Genomic DNA, 13,176 nt, shown 5'->3' with positions numbered 1-13,176 from the left:
TACACACACAGCCCCCCATACTAACATTGCCACACACATACACAGCCCCCTCATACACACATTGCCCCACACACCCTACACATTCACACACTACACCCACTCACACACACTGAACCTTTCACACACACTGCACCCCTTACACATTGCACCACTGCTCCTATACCCTACTACAGCCTCATATCCCAGCAGACCCCAGGTAAGTTGTCAAACTGTTCTTAAACGGTTTGACTACTTACTCTGGGAGGGGGGCCCGGCCCTCCTGGCACCATAACGACTACACAGAGCAGTAGTGGTTATTGTGCATGGATTATTTCTTTAAATAATCTACAAGTGCCCCAGTAGCCAGCAAGCCAGCCAGCCCACAGGCCGGCCAGCCAGCCAGCCAGCCCACAGGCTGACCAGTAGCCAGCCAGCCCACAGGCCACCAGTTAGGCTTACAGCCAGCAAGCCCACAGCCTGCCAACCGCAGCCAGCAAGCCACAGCCTGCCAGCCAGCAAGCCACAGCCAGCAAGCCACAGCCAGCAAGCCCACAGCCTGCCAGTCGCAGCCAGTAAGCCCACAGCCTTCCAGCAAGCCCACAGACTGCCAGCCAGCAACAGTAATTAAGGTAAGAGGAGCCAACTTGGCCTAGGTATCAGCGAGCTATGTTGTGTTGCTATATTGTGAATAGGAACCAGAGTGTTGGAGACCCCCCTCCAGGCCCCATTAGACTCCATTGTAGTCTCTAATGGGACCTGGAGGAAATTCTTTCTAACACACTCTCTAAAGGACACTGAGATAGCCTCTGCTAGAATGCTCCCCCCCCCCTCCATGGCCCATTAGCCCTCAATTGTAGTCTCTACTGGGGCCTGGAGGCGACTGTTTCCAGCAGGGACACTGAGATGGCTTCTGTTAGAAAGACCCCCTTCCAAGCCTATTAGACTCCATTGTAGTCTCTAATAGGGCCTGGAGGGGATTCTTTCTAACACACTCTCTAAAGGACACTGAGATAGCCTCTGCTAGAAAGACCCCCCTCCATGGCCCATTAGCCCTCAATTGTAGTCTCTACTGGGGCCTTGAAGGGATTATTGCACTTTTGTTCCTTGTGTCTAAAGATTGTGTAGGGTGTGGCTGGAGGCGGTGCATGGAGGCGGGACATGGGTGGCGCTTGCTGCGGAGTATAGGTGGGGCCTGTAAGGGGGCCCTTGATTTATTTTGCCCGGGGGCCCTGAGGGTTCTCAGTCCGCCCCTGATACTGATTAAATATATATATATATATATATATATATATAATTATTGTTATATATATATATTTATATATAATATAAAAAAATAAATATGTAAATACGTAAAAAAACAAAATTAAAAAAATAATAAAAAATAAATAATTAAAAAATATATAGATGTGTGTTATTTCGTTCTAACTGTATTGTGATATTAATATATATATATTTATATCAAAATACACGTAGAACGTAATAATATATATCTATATACATAAATATATACGTATATATCACTATATATATACCTATATATAAATAAAAATATTTTAAAAAATTATATATATATATATATACGTATATATACACATATGTATATATATATATACATATATTCATTCTACACATATATTTATGTAATATTTGACCCTGTAACTTCCCAAAACACCATAAAACCTGTACATAGGGGGTGCTGTTTTACACGTGAGACTTTGCTGAATACAAATATGTGTATTTGTGTATTTTATTGCAGTAAAAGCAAACAGTATTATGACATTGACAGTTAAAATGTCATGTAGAACTAAAAAAAAAAAAAAAAAATTCTTATTTTCTCCCATTGTTTTCAGATTAAATTATGTTTCATAGCTAAATATTTGATATTAAATGAAAGCCCTGTTTCCCCTGAAAATGATATATAATAAGGAAAGCATTTAATATGAAAGAGGTGAATTACGGTTGGACAGACATATAGCGCAAATGCCAGGTTTTGTTTACGTTTTGTTTTGTTCACAACTTGTACATTCGGCTCAGTCCTTAAGGGGTTAAACTCTCTGTTGTGTTCTTCTTTTAAAACAAAAGATGTTAACTAGTTTGGACAACTGTACGAGTTGTTTTTTCTAAACTTAAATCTCAGTATTCAGATTTAATTGCCGTGTTGGCACTTTGAGGGGAAAAAAGTTGGCATGTATTGCGGTTTGGGCACTCGGGCTCAAAAAGGTTCGCCATCACTGCTTTAGCGTGTTAAGAATGGATTTGTGAGTTTCTATACATATGTGTAATTATGAAGTCTTTCATTTGTCTGCATTGTATTTTATTTTGCTAATTCCTTTTTAGTGCACAAGTAAGTACAGCCATAATCACAGTATTAACACAGAATATATATGGTATATATTTATAAAATTTCAATGTGGGAATTTTTATTCAAGTAATGTAGCATACATATATTTGTTATAGCTTGTTCCATAACATACAATATGCAGTAAGAACAAATATGATTTGGCAATAAGATAGCTAAGGCATATAATATGTGGTACAATTTAATAACATAGGATTGAACTAGAACAAAGGCTTTTAGTGAAACCACTGGGCGGCAATGTGGGGACAACCAACCGGGACATATAGAGAGACTCACAAAATCACTATAAAACTTTAGCCTACTGATAATATCATAGCGCTTGCAAAGACACAGAATGCCATAAGCGCTGCACAATGATTTTAAGACTTCTTTACATCTCCAGCTATCCATCCCACCCCTAGTTCCAGCATAGTGCTCACAAGGAAAAGTCAAGTCCCACTGCTGCTCTTTGAGTAGGGGAGGTCTTCTGATGTATTGCTCCTCCAGCCCATGGCTGTTATCCAAGCCGATGGCTGTTATCCAAGCCGATGCATTTTGCTCACATATCTGACCACTTCAGGCGCTGTGAGTCAAGGTGAGTTCCACAGGGCACACAAACTGTGTATGTAGGACCCCCTCAGATAGTGGGCCGAGTGATAGAGGTTTCCTCCATTGGCTCAGTCATGCTGTGTTCTACTTGAACGGCTGCCAGGCCCAGGCCCCTGCTGCATTGTGTTTTAATTAAAAATTATTTGGTTGTGTCCTTTAATTGGCATGACTAATTAAGAAGGAGCTTTTGGTTCAAGTCGCTTGTACACATCATCAATTTAGTGAAGGTGTTTGAATTGTGGCGTTAATTTTGCTTATATGTTATTTAGGTGAATTGGTTATTCTTTAACAAACCATTTTCAAGTCTTTTTTTTTTTTTTTAATTCTTTATTTTTGGTCGTGACCTGCAGAAAAACGATCATTAGACGTTACAGTGACACGGCTTACGCAGAAGCCCCTAGTAGCAAAGGAACAAAAAGAATACAGGTTGTCAGGTATTTTGCAACATGGCTTACGCAGAAGCCAAAACGTGTACACAGTTGAACAGGCTCATTCTATCATAGTTACGGGTGCATACTTGGTTCGCTCTGTGTGTCAAAAGGGGGGGGACGGCTGTGTCGGCCGTGACACCCGAAGGCCTCCCGGTCGGCAGCCCCGTGAGGGCCTGTGCGGAAGCCCGCTGCTCCATTCCCACACCCCTGCGCTGCATATGGATTCAGTTATGACGTATTCCACCGACCTCATGGTACATAGAGTTTCTGTGGTGTTTCCAGTGTTCACTGCAACATACTGTACGGTCACTGTTAGATTTTAATACTTTAAAAACTGCAAAACTGTGTGGAGAAGTTGAAACACCTAACCTGAAATGCGGAGGAGAGGGAAGGGGGCCAGGAAGATGCCTGTGCCAGTCTCCTCCTATTCAACTCCAGGCAAAGTAAGGGGCCGCGCTAGTTGGTAGTGAGGTTCTTACTAGGGCCTCAACCATGGCCCTTGAGCCCCCGGCTCAGCCTGCTTATGCACTCAGTTACCCCGTGCATGTCAGTTCGGTCAACCTCTTCCTCGGTGGGGTACTTCTGTCGGGTGTTGCAGCCGGTACGGCCTACAGGCCGAGACCTACCAATAAGGGAGGGGGCAGTGGCCCCGGATGGGGGGGGGGGAGGAGGGGGAAGGGAAGAAGGGGGGGGGGCCCTGTCGGGAGACGGCAGGGGCCAGCAGGAAAAGAGAAAAAGGGGGGGTAGTCTCCGTCCCCGTGCGGGGATGTGGAGTGTAGGCTCACGGGTCTGTGTATGCCTCCCATGGTTCCCAGACCCTGAGAAATTGCGTGTATGTGTCTCTCACCTGAGCAGTGAGCTTGTCCATGAGGAATGCTTCCTTGATGTTACCTATAACTCTGTCCAGTGGTGGCGTGTCTACCTGGAGCCACGTTTGCGCCAAAGCGCGTCTGGCCGCCAAGTTGATTTTGTTTACTAGCTTCTGTTCCCTGGGTGGGAGATTGTCAATGGGTTTGGCTAGGAGACACGTCCAGGGGTCCGGTCTAATCGGTTGGTGGAGTACGTCAGTCAGGAGTTTAGTTACTTGTTCCCAGTATAGGGAAGCCTTAGGGCACATTCACCACATGTGGAGGTAAGTACCCTTGGCTCCACAGCCTCTCCAGCAGACATCTGAGGGTGTTTTCCCCATTCTGTGTAGCTTCACTGGGGTGGTGTACCACCTCATCAGTGTTTTATAGCACTGTTCCTGGTGAATGACACAGATTGAGGATTTGGCCGCTGCCTCCCAAATATCTTGCCAGTCCCCACTGTCAAGGGTTTGTTGGAGTTCAGTCTCCCATTGTAGTATATAGGAGGGTGTGTGGGAGTCTTTGGTGGGTGCACTTAATTGCTCGTAGAGGCGGGTGATGAGGCCGTCACGTGGTCCGTCAGACATACATAACGCCTCATAGAATGTGGGCTTTGCCTTGGCCGCTATCGCTATTTCAGGTTTCTTGGCAAAGTCCCTGAGTTGGAGATAGCGGAAATAGTCTTTATTGGTTAGTGGGGCCCTCGTTTTGAGGTTGTCAAAGGTGTGAAAGGAACCGTCATGGAACAAATGACAGTAGCGCTGTACTCCCGTATTCTCAAGGCCTCGAAAGTCTCTAGGGGTCATACCTGGTGGAAACGCTTTGTTGCGGAGATAGGGTGTCAATGGCGAGACAGAGTGCGTAAGTGCATATTTGTGTGCGGTTGCATTCCAGATCCGAATCGAGTTAAGGATGGCGGGGCAGGAGGTGCGGATTTCCGGGCGGTCGGGCTTCGGGACCCACATCCAGAACTGGGGGAGATCAGTCCTCATGAGGTGCGTTTCTAGGTCAACCCATCGATGTGTGTCAGGTGGTGAGTGCCATTCTATAATTTGCGCTAAGTGGGCTGCCAAGTAGTATAGGTGGAGGTGTGGGAGCCCCAGTCCCCCCCTGCTCTTCGGGGTGTATAGTGTGTGTCGTGCTACTCTGTGTCTCTTTCCCGCCCAGATGAAGTTGTCTATTGCGGTTTGTAGGGGTGTAAGGTCAGATTTAGTCACGGCGACCGGCAATGCCTGGAAGATGAAAGGGAGGCGTGGGAGGAGATTCATTTTTACGGCATGCAGCCTACCCAGCCATGAGATGGGCCTATCATGCCATCTATCCAAATCCCGCCGTAGCGCCGCGATCATCCTCTGGTGATTTTCCTTATACAGGTCCTCGTAAGTTGGCGTTAGCCTAACCCCCAGGTATTTAATGGGTTGTGTGCTAATCTTCAGGGCTGTCGTCTGCTGCAGCCATTGAATATCCGCCTCGGTCAGCCCTATCGGCATGCCGACGGATTTGTCAATATTGATTTTGTATCCAGATACCTGGTGATAACTGTCTAGGATCCCTAGTACGTGGGGGATGGTGGTTCGAGGGCTTGTGACAGTGAGCAAGATGTCGTCGGCATAAGCCGATATTTTAAATTCTTTGGTGGCCACCCGCACTCCCCGAACCTCCGGGTTTGTGCGTATGAGGTGTAATAGGGGCTCCAGGGCTAAGATAAAGAGGAGGGGGGAGAGGGGGCAGCCTTGACGGGTGCCATTTCTCAATTCGAAGGGGGGCGAGTGGACCCCTGGGATTGATATTTGCGCTCTCGGGGAGGTGTAAAGTGCCTTTGTCGCCGTGATGAAAGAGGTGCATTGCCTCTAGTAGGGCAAACATATAGGGCCATTGAATCCTGTCGAACGCCTTCTCTGCATCCAGGGAAAGGACCAGAGAAGGCGCTCGCGTCTTGCCCGCCCACCACATTATGTCCACCGCCCGTCTAGTGTTACCATAGAGTTGTCTGTTGGGGACAAACCCCACTTGGTCCGTGTGGACCAGTTTGGGGAGAACGAGGTTAAGTCTAGTCGCCAAGATCTTCGCATAGACTTTAAGGTCAAAATTGATGAGGGAGATGGGGCGGTAGTTTGCCACATTCGTGGCATCTCTATCGGGCTTGGGGATCAGGACAATATCTGCTGTGGCTAGGTCGGCGTTGGGCTGGTCGTCTTCCGTCCAGGTCTTGTACATCGCAGCTAGGCGGGGGACTAATAGCTCCCTGAAGGTTTTATAGTAGGAGCCGTCGAACCCATCTGGGCCTGGGGCCTTCCCTCCTTTAAGGGCTGTAATTGCCCTGTCTATTTCATCATTTTCTATCGGCGCTCCTAAGGGCGCGGTGTCATGCGTCGGTAGGAGTGGTAGGTTGGCTTTCCGCAGAAATTCTGTAATTTGAGCTATGTGTGTTCTGTTCTCAAAGGTAAGGGCTGGGGAGTGGTTGTACACTTGGGCGTAAAATTTGGTGAATTCTTCGCTAATGTCCTTAGGGCTGTTGAGGATACGTCCCTGCGTGTCTTTAATGACTGTGATACTAGACGTCGTGCGCTTAGGTCTAAGGGCTCGCGCTAATAATGTGTCCATTTTATTTGCTTTTTCGTAGAAAAAACGCCTAGTGCGGACCATGTCTCTGCTAACATCATCAAGCATAAGCTCTCGGAGTTGGCGCCTGATGTCTGTTAATTCTCTAATCGTGTGCGGGGTGGCTCCCTGTTTGTTTTTCAGTTCGGCCCTGCGTAAGAGGCCTTGTAAGTCCGCTAACTTCCCAAGTTTCTATTTTTTTAAGTGTGTGGCCGTCTTAATTAGCAAACCCCTGATTACTGGTTTATGGGCCGCCCATAGTGTAGTGGGGGAGATGTCTGGGGTATCATTTTCCTGGAAATAACGTGTGAGCTCTGTAAGTATTGTCTCTTTGGTTTGGGGGTGTCTGAGTAATGTGGCATTTAACCTCCATTTCCATGGGGCGTGTGGGCCTGGTAGTTTGACGGTTATGGCAATGTCAGCATGGTCAGACCATGATATGAGGTTTATGTTAGAGGTTGTGATCCACGACATGGCTAAAGGGTTGACCAGGAACATATCTATACGGGAGTACGTTGTATGCACTGCCGAATGGAAGGTGTAATCCCGCACGCTTGGGTGTTGGAGCCTCCACGGGTCAAGTAGGCCCGTGCGTTGGAGAAATGTGTGCAAGAGTTTGTCCTGACCTCCCCTATTCTGGGACCTAGGCAAACAAAGCCCCCCCCCCCCCTATCTAGTGCTGGGCATGGCGTGGCATTCAAGTCACCCCCCAGTATCAGAAGTCCCCTAGGGAGGCCCATAATCAGGGTCTCTAATTCAGTCCAGAATTCCCTATTGGAAGCATTGGGGGCATATACATTTACGAGGTGGTAAGTATTGGAGTGAAGTGTGCCCGAAAGGACCACGTACCGGCCCTCCCCGTCCTCATAGGTGTGAGTCATCGTGAACGGGCAGTTTTTATGGCATTTTCAAGTCTTTTAAGGTGCTAATATTGTAAGGTTTTCAATGGTCCCATTAAAATTAGGCGAATTTCTTTTTTGGGAAAATAGTGATTTATGAAACTTGTTTAATATAAGATATTGTTCCCATTTTTGCCAATGAAATTGATTATAGAAAGTAATATTATGATAACTATGAGATTGTGATTGTGTCCATCAGTAGCCACTGTCATGTCAATAAATATTGGATAACCCTTCATAATTTCCTTAACTGTCTTCAACTTCATCTTATGTCATTCACCATCACTGGTGGACTTTGTCATGGGTATATGTGATATACAAGTAATAGGGCAGGGCACTATAATACCATGAAAAACTATTTTATTGCACTTAAAAGGAGCACTCACCGCCCAAATACAAAATAAAATAAAATAAAAATCAATGTTTAGTAGACATATCCCAAATGAAAACATGCATGCATATGATTATGATTATTTTTATTGCAGGTATATCTAAAAACAGTTTGCAAAAACTGCCTTCGCAAGCCATCCCAGTCTAACCAGCCCAGACTTTCAGGATCTGTCTAATACAGCTGAATGAGAACTCTTTGCAAGGTTGGTCCTCTGAACAATTGCTACCTCTCGAGTTTAGCTCCACTGATTTAACCAAACCAAAAAGTAACTGAACCAGTTGTTTCCTTGACAGCCATGGGGTGTAACCAGGTTAATTTCTAAAAGTGTAACTTTCTATTAAAACCTGTATGTTTTGTAAAATGAAAAAAGAGGAAACACTCTTCACACATAAAGCTTTTCAGTAAGTTAAAAGAACACTATAAGGACAGGAACATAAACATGTATTCCTGACCCTATAGGGTTAAAACCACCATCTGTACCCCCTGCCCTTCCTCCCTACCACCCCCCCCCCTAAATATTATTCAAGTCTGCAGCTGCTGGATCTGCCTCTGATCTGCTTGCTTGGCTGATATCCTCAGAAGTCATCCTCTGAGCAAATAACAATGGTTTCCCATAGGATTGGCTGAGACTGTCACAGAGGCAGATAAGGGGCCTGCCAGCACAAGCCAAATACAGCCCTGGCCAATCAGCATCTCCTCACAGAGATTCATTGAATCAATTACCGTATTTATCGGCGTATAACACGCACTTTTTCTCCCTGAAAATAGGGGGGAAAGGATGGGTGCGTGTTGTACACCGATATCCCATATTTACTTACCTGTCTTGAAGCGTGGGCCGGTGTTCAGCGCGCACCGCGGTACTGGAACTTAAATGTCAGGTTCCGGTTTCCGGCGGGACTGAAAGGAAGTGTGCACACTATACTGTGCACACTTCCTTTCAGTCCCCTCCGGTACTGGAACTTAAATTTCAGGTTCCGGTTTCCGGCGGGACTGAAAGGAAGTGTGCACACTATTGTGTGCACACTTCCTTTCAGTCCCGCCGGTACTGGAACTTAAATTTCAGGTTCCAGTTTCCGGCGGGACTGAAAGGAAGTGTGCACACTATTGTGTGCACACTTCCTTTCAGTCCCGCCGGAAACTGGAACCTGAAATTTAAGTTCCAGTACCGCGGTGCGCGCTGTGAAGCCGGCCCACGCTTCAAGACAGGTAAGTAATTATGGGACAAGAGGGAAAGTGCACTAGGGGACACTATGGGAGGGGGGGGGAGAATACTATGGAAAGGGGGGGGAACACTATGGGAGGGGGTGAACAATACTATGGGAGGAGGGGGAAGAATACTATGGATGAGGGGGGGAGAATACTATGGGGGGGAGAATACTATGGGAGGGGGGAGAATACTATGGGAGGGGGGAGAATACTATGGGAGGGGGGGAGAATACTATGGGAGGGGGTGGAGAATACTATGGAAAGGGGGGGGACACTATGGGATGAGGGGGGGGAATACTATGGGAGGGGTAGAAATTTCCTGGAATTTCCTTCTGAAAATGAGGTGCGTGTTATACGCCGATAAATACAGTAATCTTTATGAGCAAACGTCAGTGTCTGCATGCAGAGAGTGAAGACACTGAATGTGAGTCACAATGTGCATCACTGCCCCAGGAAGCACCTCTAGCAGCCATCTGAGGCCACTGGAGGTATCCCTAGGCTGTAATGTAAAAAACTGTATTTACTGCAAAAACCCTGAAGGGAATGATTCTACTCACCAGAACAAATACAATAAGCTGTAGTTGTTCTGGTGGCTATTGTGTCCCTTTAAAGTGCTTTAGGGTCCAAAATGACCCTGTAATCTACTACAAAAAATATGAAGCACATAAATCACAACCAGTACATGACTCTCAGGTACTAATGCCCACTCTTCTACTCACTTATACATTGTTAAATTGTAACCTCCTTGGGCCATGGTCCAATTTATCATGAATAATATTTTTCCTGAATACAATGGTGAGAATACAAGGCTGAATGGCTAGATTTATAGCTCAATATCTGTCACATTTCTGCGCATTCATTAGACACCTTTCATAAAAATGTCCAGATCTATCTATCGATCTAAACGAACAAGAGCCCTGGGCATCCAGTATAAGTGTGCACACCCAGGTGCTACCGCAGTTTATTTAAGGACAAAATCCAAACCGCAAACGTTCCGGGCAACAGCCCTTTCTCAATGCTAATGTCCTGGGCTGTTGCCCGAAATGTTTGCTCTTTGGATTTTGTCCTCAAATAAACTGCGGTAGCACCTGGGTGTGCACACTTATACTGGATGCGCAGGACTCTTGTTCGTTTTTTGTTTGTTGTAATTTACTGTTGGGACTACAGTGTGGAGCTTCTTCTGCACTGGTCTAATTGTTTTATTGTCAGACAGTTAATTTTGTAGGCATAGTGTTTGCCTGTACTTCACCCCATATATAGTTCTATCTATCAATCTATCTATCTATCTATGTATCTATCTATCTATCTATCTATCTATGTATCTATCTATTCATCTATTATTAGCCTTTACTACTATGCCTCTATAGGACACAAATGCAGAGTACAGACCGCTATATCTACTGGTGGCCCCAATAAAGTAATGCCATTCTACAATTTGCCAGTATTATATGTACAGGATGCCACACATGTACCTATGTTATGTTGAGGTGCAGTATAGATGAAGTATATCTTTGAATTAATACATTTGCCAGCAATTCAGTAAAGTTTCAGTGAGTACTATGGTGCAGGTAGATTTTGATAGGTGCATTTAATGAATTGCATTTCCTCTTTAGACCTTGTTTCATGCATCTTAATTGCATTACAATAAAAATACATTTGTGGTTAGACATCTAGCTGGCCCAGTTTATGAGTAGTTACAGAACAACATTGTTGGCGAGGCATTCTCTCACTGTGAATACAGTAACAATTATCTCTGATTTTCAGCACTTTCAAAAATGGTGTTTATTGTTTTTGTCTGCATATTTTTTACAGAAGAATGCTCTGGGTTGTCTCCATGGGCAAGCCCATATTCTTACAGGTTGTCAAATAATAATAAATGAGATTTACATATTTAATTAGGCAAATATAAACTAGATCATTACATTATATGCTGGGCAGCCTATAAGTTAATACTCCAGTATTCACTGTATGTTTTTTTTGTGTGTGTTTGTTTTTTTAACATATCTTAATAATCAAGAAAAATTACACCTATTCCATATAGAATCAATACAGCCAATAAGTATATAAATCAAAGAATTAAAATTACTTAAATTACAAATGAAACGATGACCTAAAATTACCTGGCTGTAAAGTTCCCTGCAGAAAAGTGGGATGGGGGATAAACAAAATTACATATGTAAAACATATTTTGTTTGCAAAGAAAAATATTTTGCCTTATGATATATTTTTTTTTTTATATATATATGTTTTCTTTATCTGTAACTTCATACCCAATCAGTTACTGGAAAGAGGTCACTAAAAGATTAGAAGCATTCAGGTATATATACATCAACAACAAATTTAAAATAACATTCTTCAGGTAACAAAACATATACAATAGTTAAAATGTTTTTATCCCATTAAGATTCTTCCTACCTAAATTCGAACATATAAGTAGCATATTTGTCTAATGGAGGAACATGAGGAGGGTGTTGTCTCTGTTTATATAAGTGAGGTCACAACGCCTGATGGACTGCTTCCCTCCTATGTTTTAGAGAAGGTACGTAGCTACAAAAAAGATGAATCGAGGGTCAACAATTTGGAGGAGTGAGTAATTATAAAATGACAAGAAGAAGACAGAATTTCCATCGCAATTTCCAAAATATATCAATAATTATTTTTTGTAGAAAATGTGTTTTGAAATGTAAAAGTGGAGATTTCACCATTCTTCAAACCGTATCGTAAATCACAAGAAGACGTGACCCAGGGGAAATTAGACAGTGACGGTTTAGACAAACTTGTTGATTTCTCAGATACATTTTTGCCAGCACAATTCAATTCAGCAATAAGTATCGCAGGAAGAAGGTCTGATATAAAACATGAAAAATAGCAAATAGCAAAGATTTCTTACCTGAGCTGCCATAAACGAAAGATCCATGATGCTTGTATTTGCTAGTGACCTAGATACAGGAATAGATAGGCGAAAAAGGTCTGGGGACCCTACTTGAATTCAGCATTCTCCCTGTGTCTGCTTTGTATGTGATAGGAGTGAAAGGACCCCTTTTAATCCATGCTACCCAATCTGTGCACTCACTCTACGATCAGAAGCAGCTTTCTTTCTAGGGCGTAGAAGCTGCCTAGCAATGACCAAGACACAGCGAATACAGTGTGTTTTTGCTTTTGTATAATGGGATGTGCTGCTTGTTTAAGTGGCAACAGTGTCATGCATTGGTAACCATTTCATGACCAAGCTTCTCATGTTGTCGATGCACATGACAAAGACACCATCCCTACGCTTTGTGCTCCTCGTCTGAGCATGGTTGCATCTGTTTTGAATGTGCACAGATTGGGATATTTTCCTTTACAAGCTGTTTGCCTTTTGGAAGCTCGGAAGGACCTGGCATGGGATTTGTACGAGATGGCAGTGTGCGGATGACTGTGTGCAAGGAATTCAATTTCATTTGCAAAGTGCTTTTTATGGTTAATTCAGTTTCTATGGCAACAAAAGCTCCTTAGGGACAGACTGAACGAGCTTTTCTGTTGACAGGAAAGTATGAGACAAGAGATGCTGTCTATGTTTGGAAGTTGATACCAGAGTTTAGGTTAGGGGACGACTACCCCTCCTATTCACGGTGCTGTGCACTCATACTCCCATGAAGATCAATCCTAGATACACAGCAGCAAATTGAGCTGTATACATAAATGGGAAATTATCCTTCAAAATGAAGTCACTGCATTCTTTGTTAACTGCACTGATAAAAGTTTCTTTAGATTAGAATTTTCTTATTTAGAGTGAAATATAATATTTTCTGCATAAAAAAAAGTTGCGAATGCCCATTCTTGATAGATAGTGAATCACAATTTCTGAGATTCAATTAAACTTCATATAAGTGGC

The 13,176-nt window shown here is 44.0% G+C and overlaps 1 protein-coding gene across 1 annotated transcript in view; it reads right to left on the bottom strand.

The window, feature by feature from the left end:
* Positions 1 to 12,702, bottom strand: part of C13H14orf132 (chromosome 13 C14orf132 homolog) — a 52,918-nt gene extending 40,216 nt beyond the window's left edge. The window contains exon 1 of the mRNA XM_063440432.1: positions 12,193 to 12,702. Within this exon, the coding sequence (XP_063296502.1) occupies positions 12,193 to 12,219 (27 nt within the window). The 5' untranslated portion in view covers positions 12,220 to 12,702. The remainder of the gene's footprint in view (positions 1 to 12,192) is intronic.
* Between the last annotated feature and the right edge of the window lie 474 nt (positions 12,703 to 13,176).

This window comes from Pelobates fuscus, chromosome 13 (genome assembly GCF_036172605.1).
Source record: "Pelobates fuscus isolate aPelFus1 chromosome 13, aPelFus1.pri, whole genome shotgun sequence".
Classification (NCBI taxonomy): Eukaryota; Metazoa; Chordata; class Amphibia; order Anura; family Pelobatidae; genus Pelobates; species Pelobates fuscus.
This window is presented reverse-complemented; position numbering and strand designations above follow the sequence as displayed.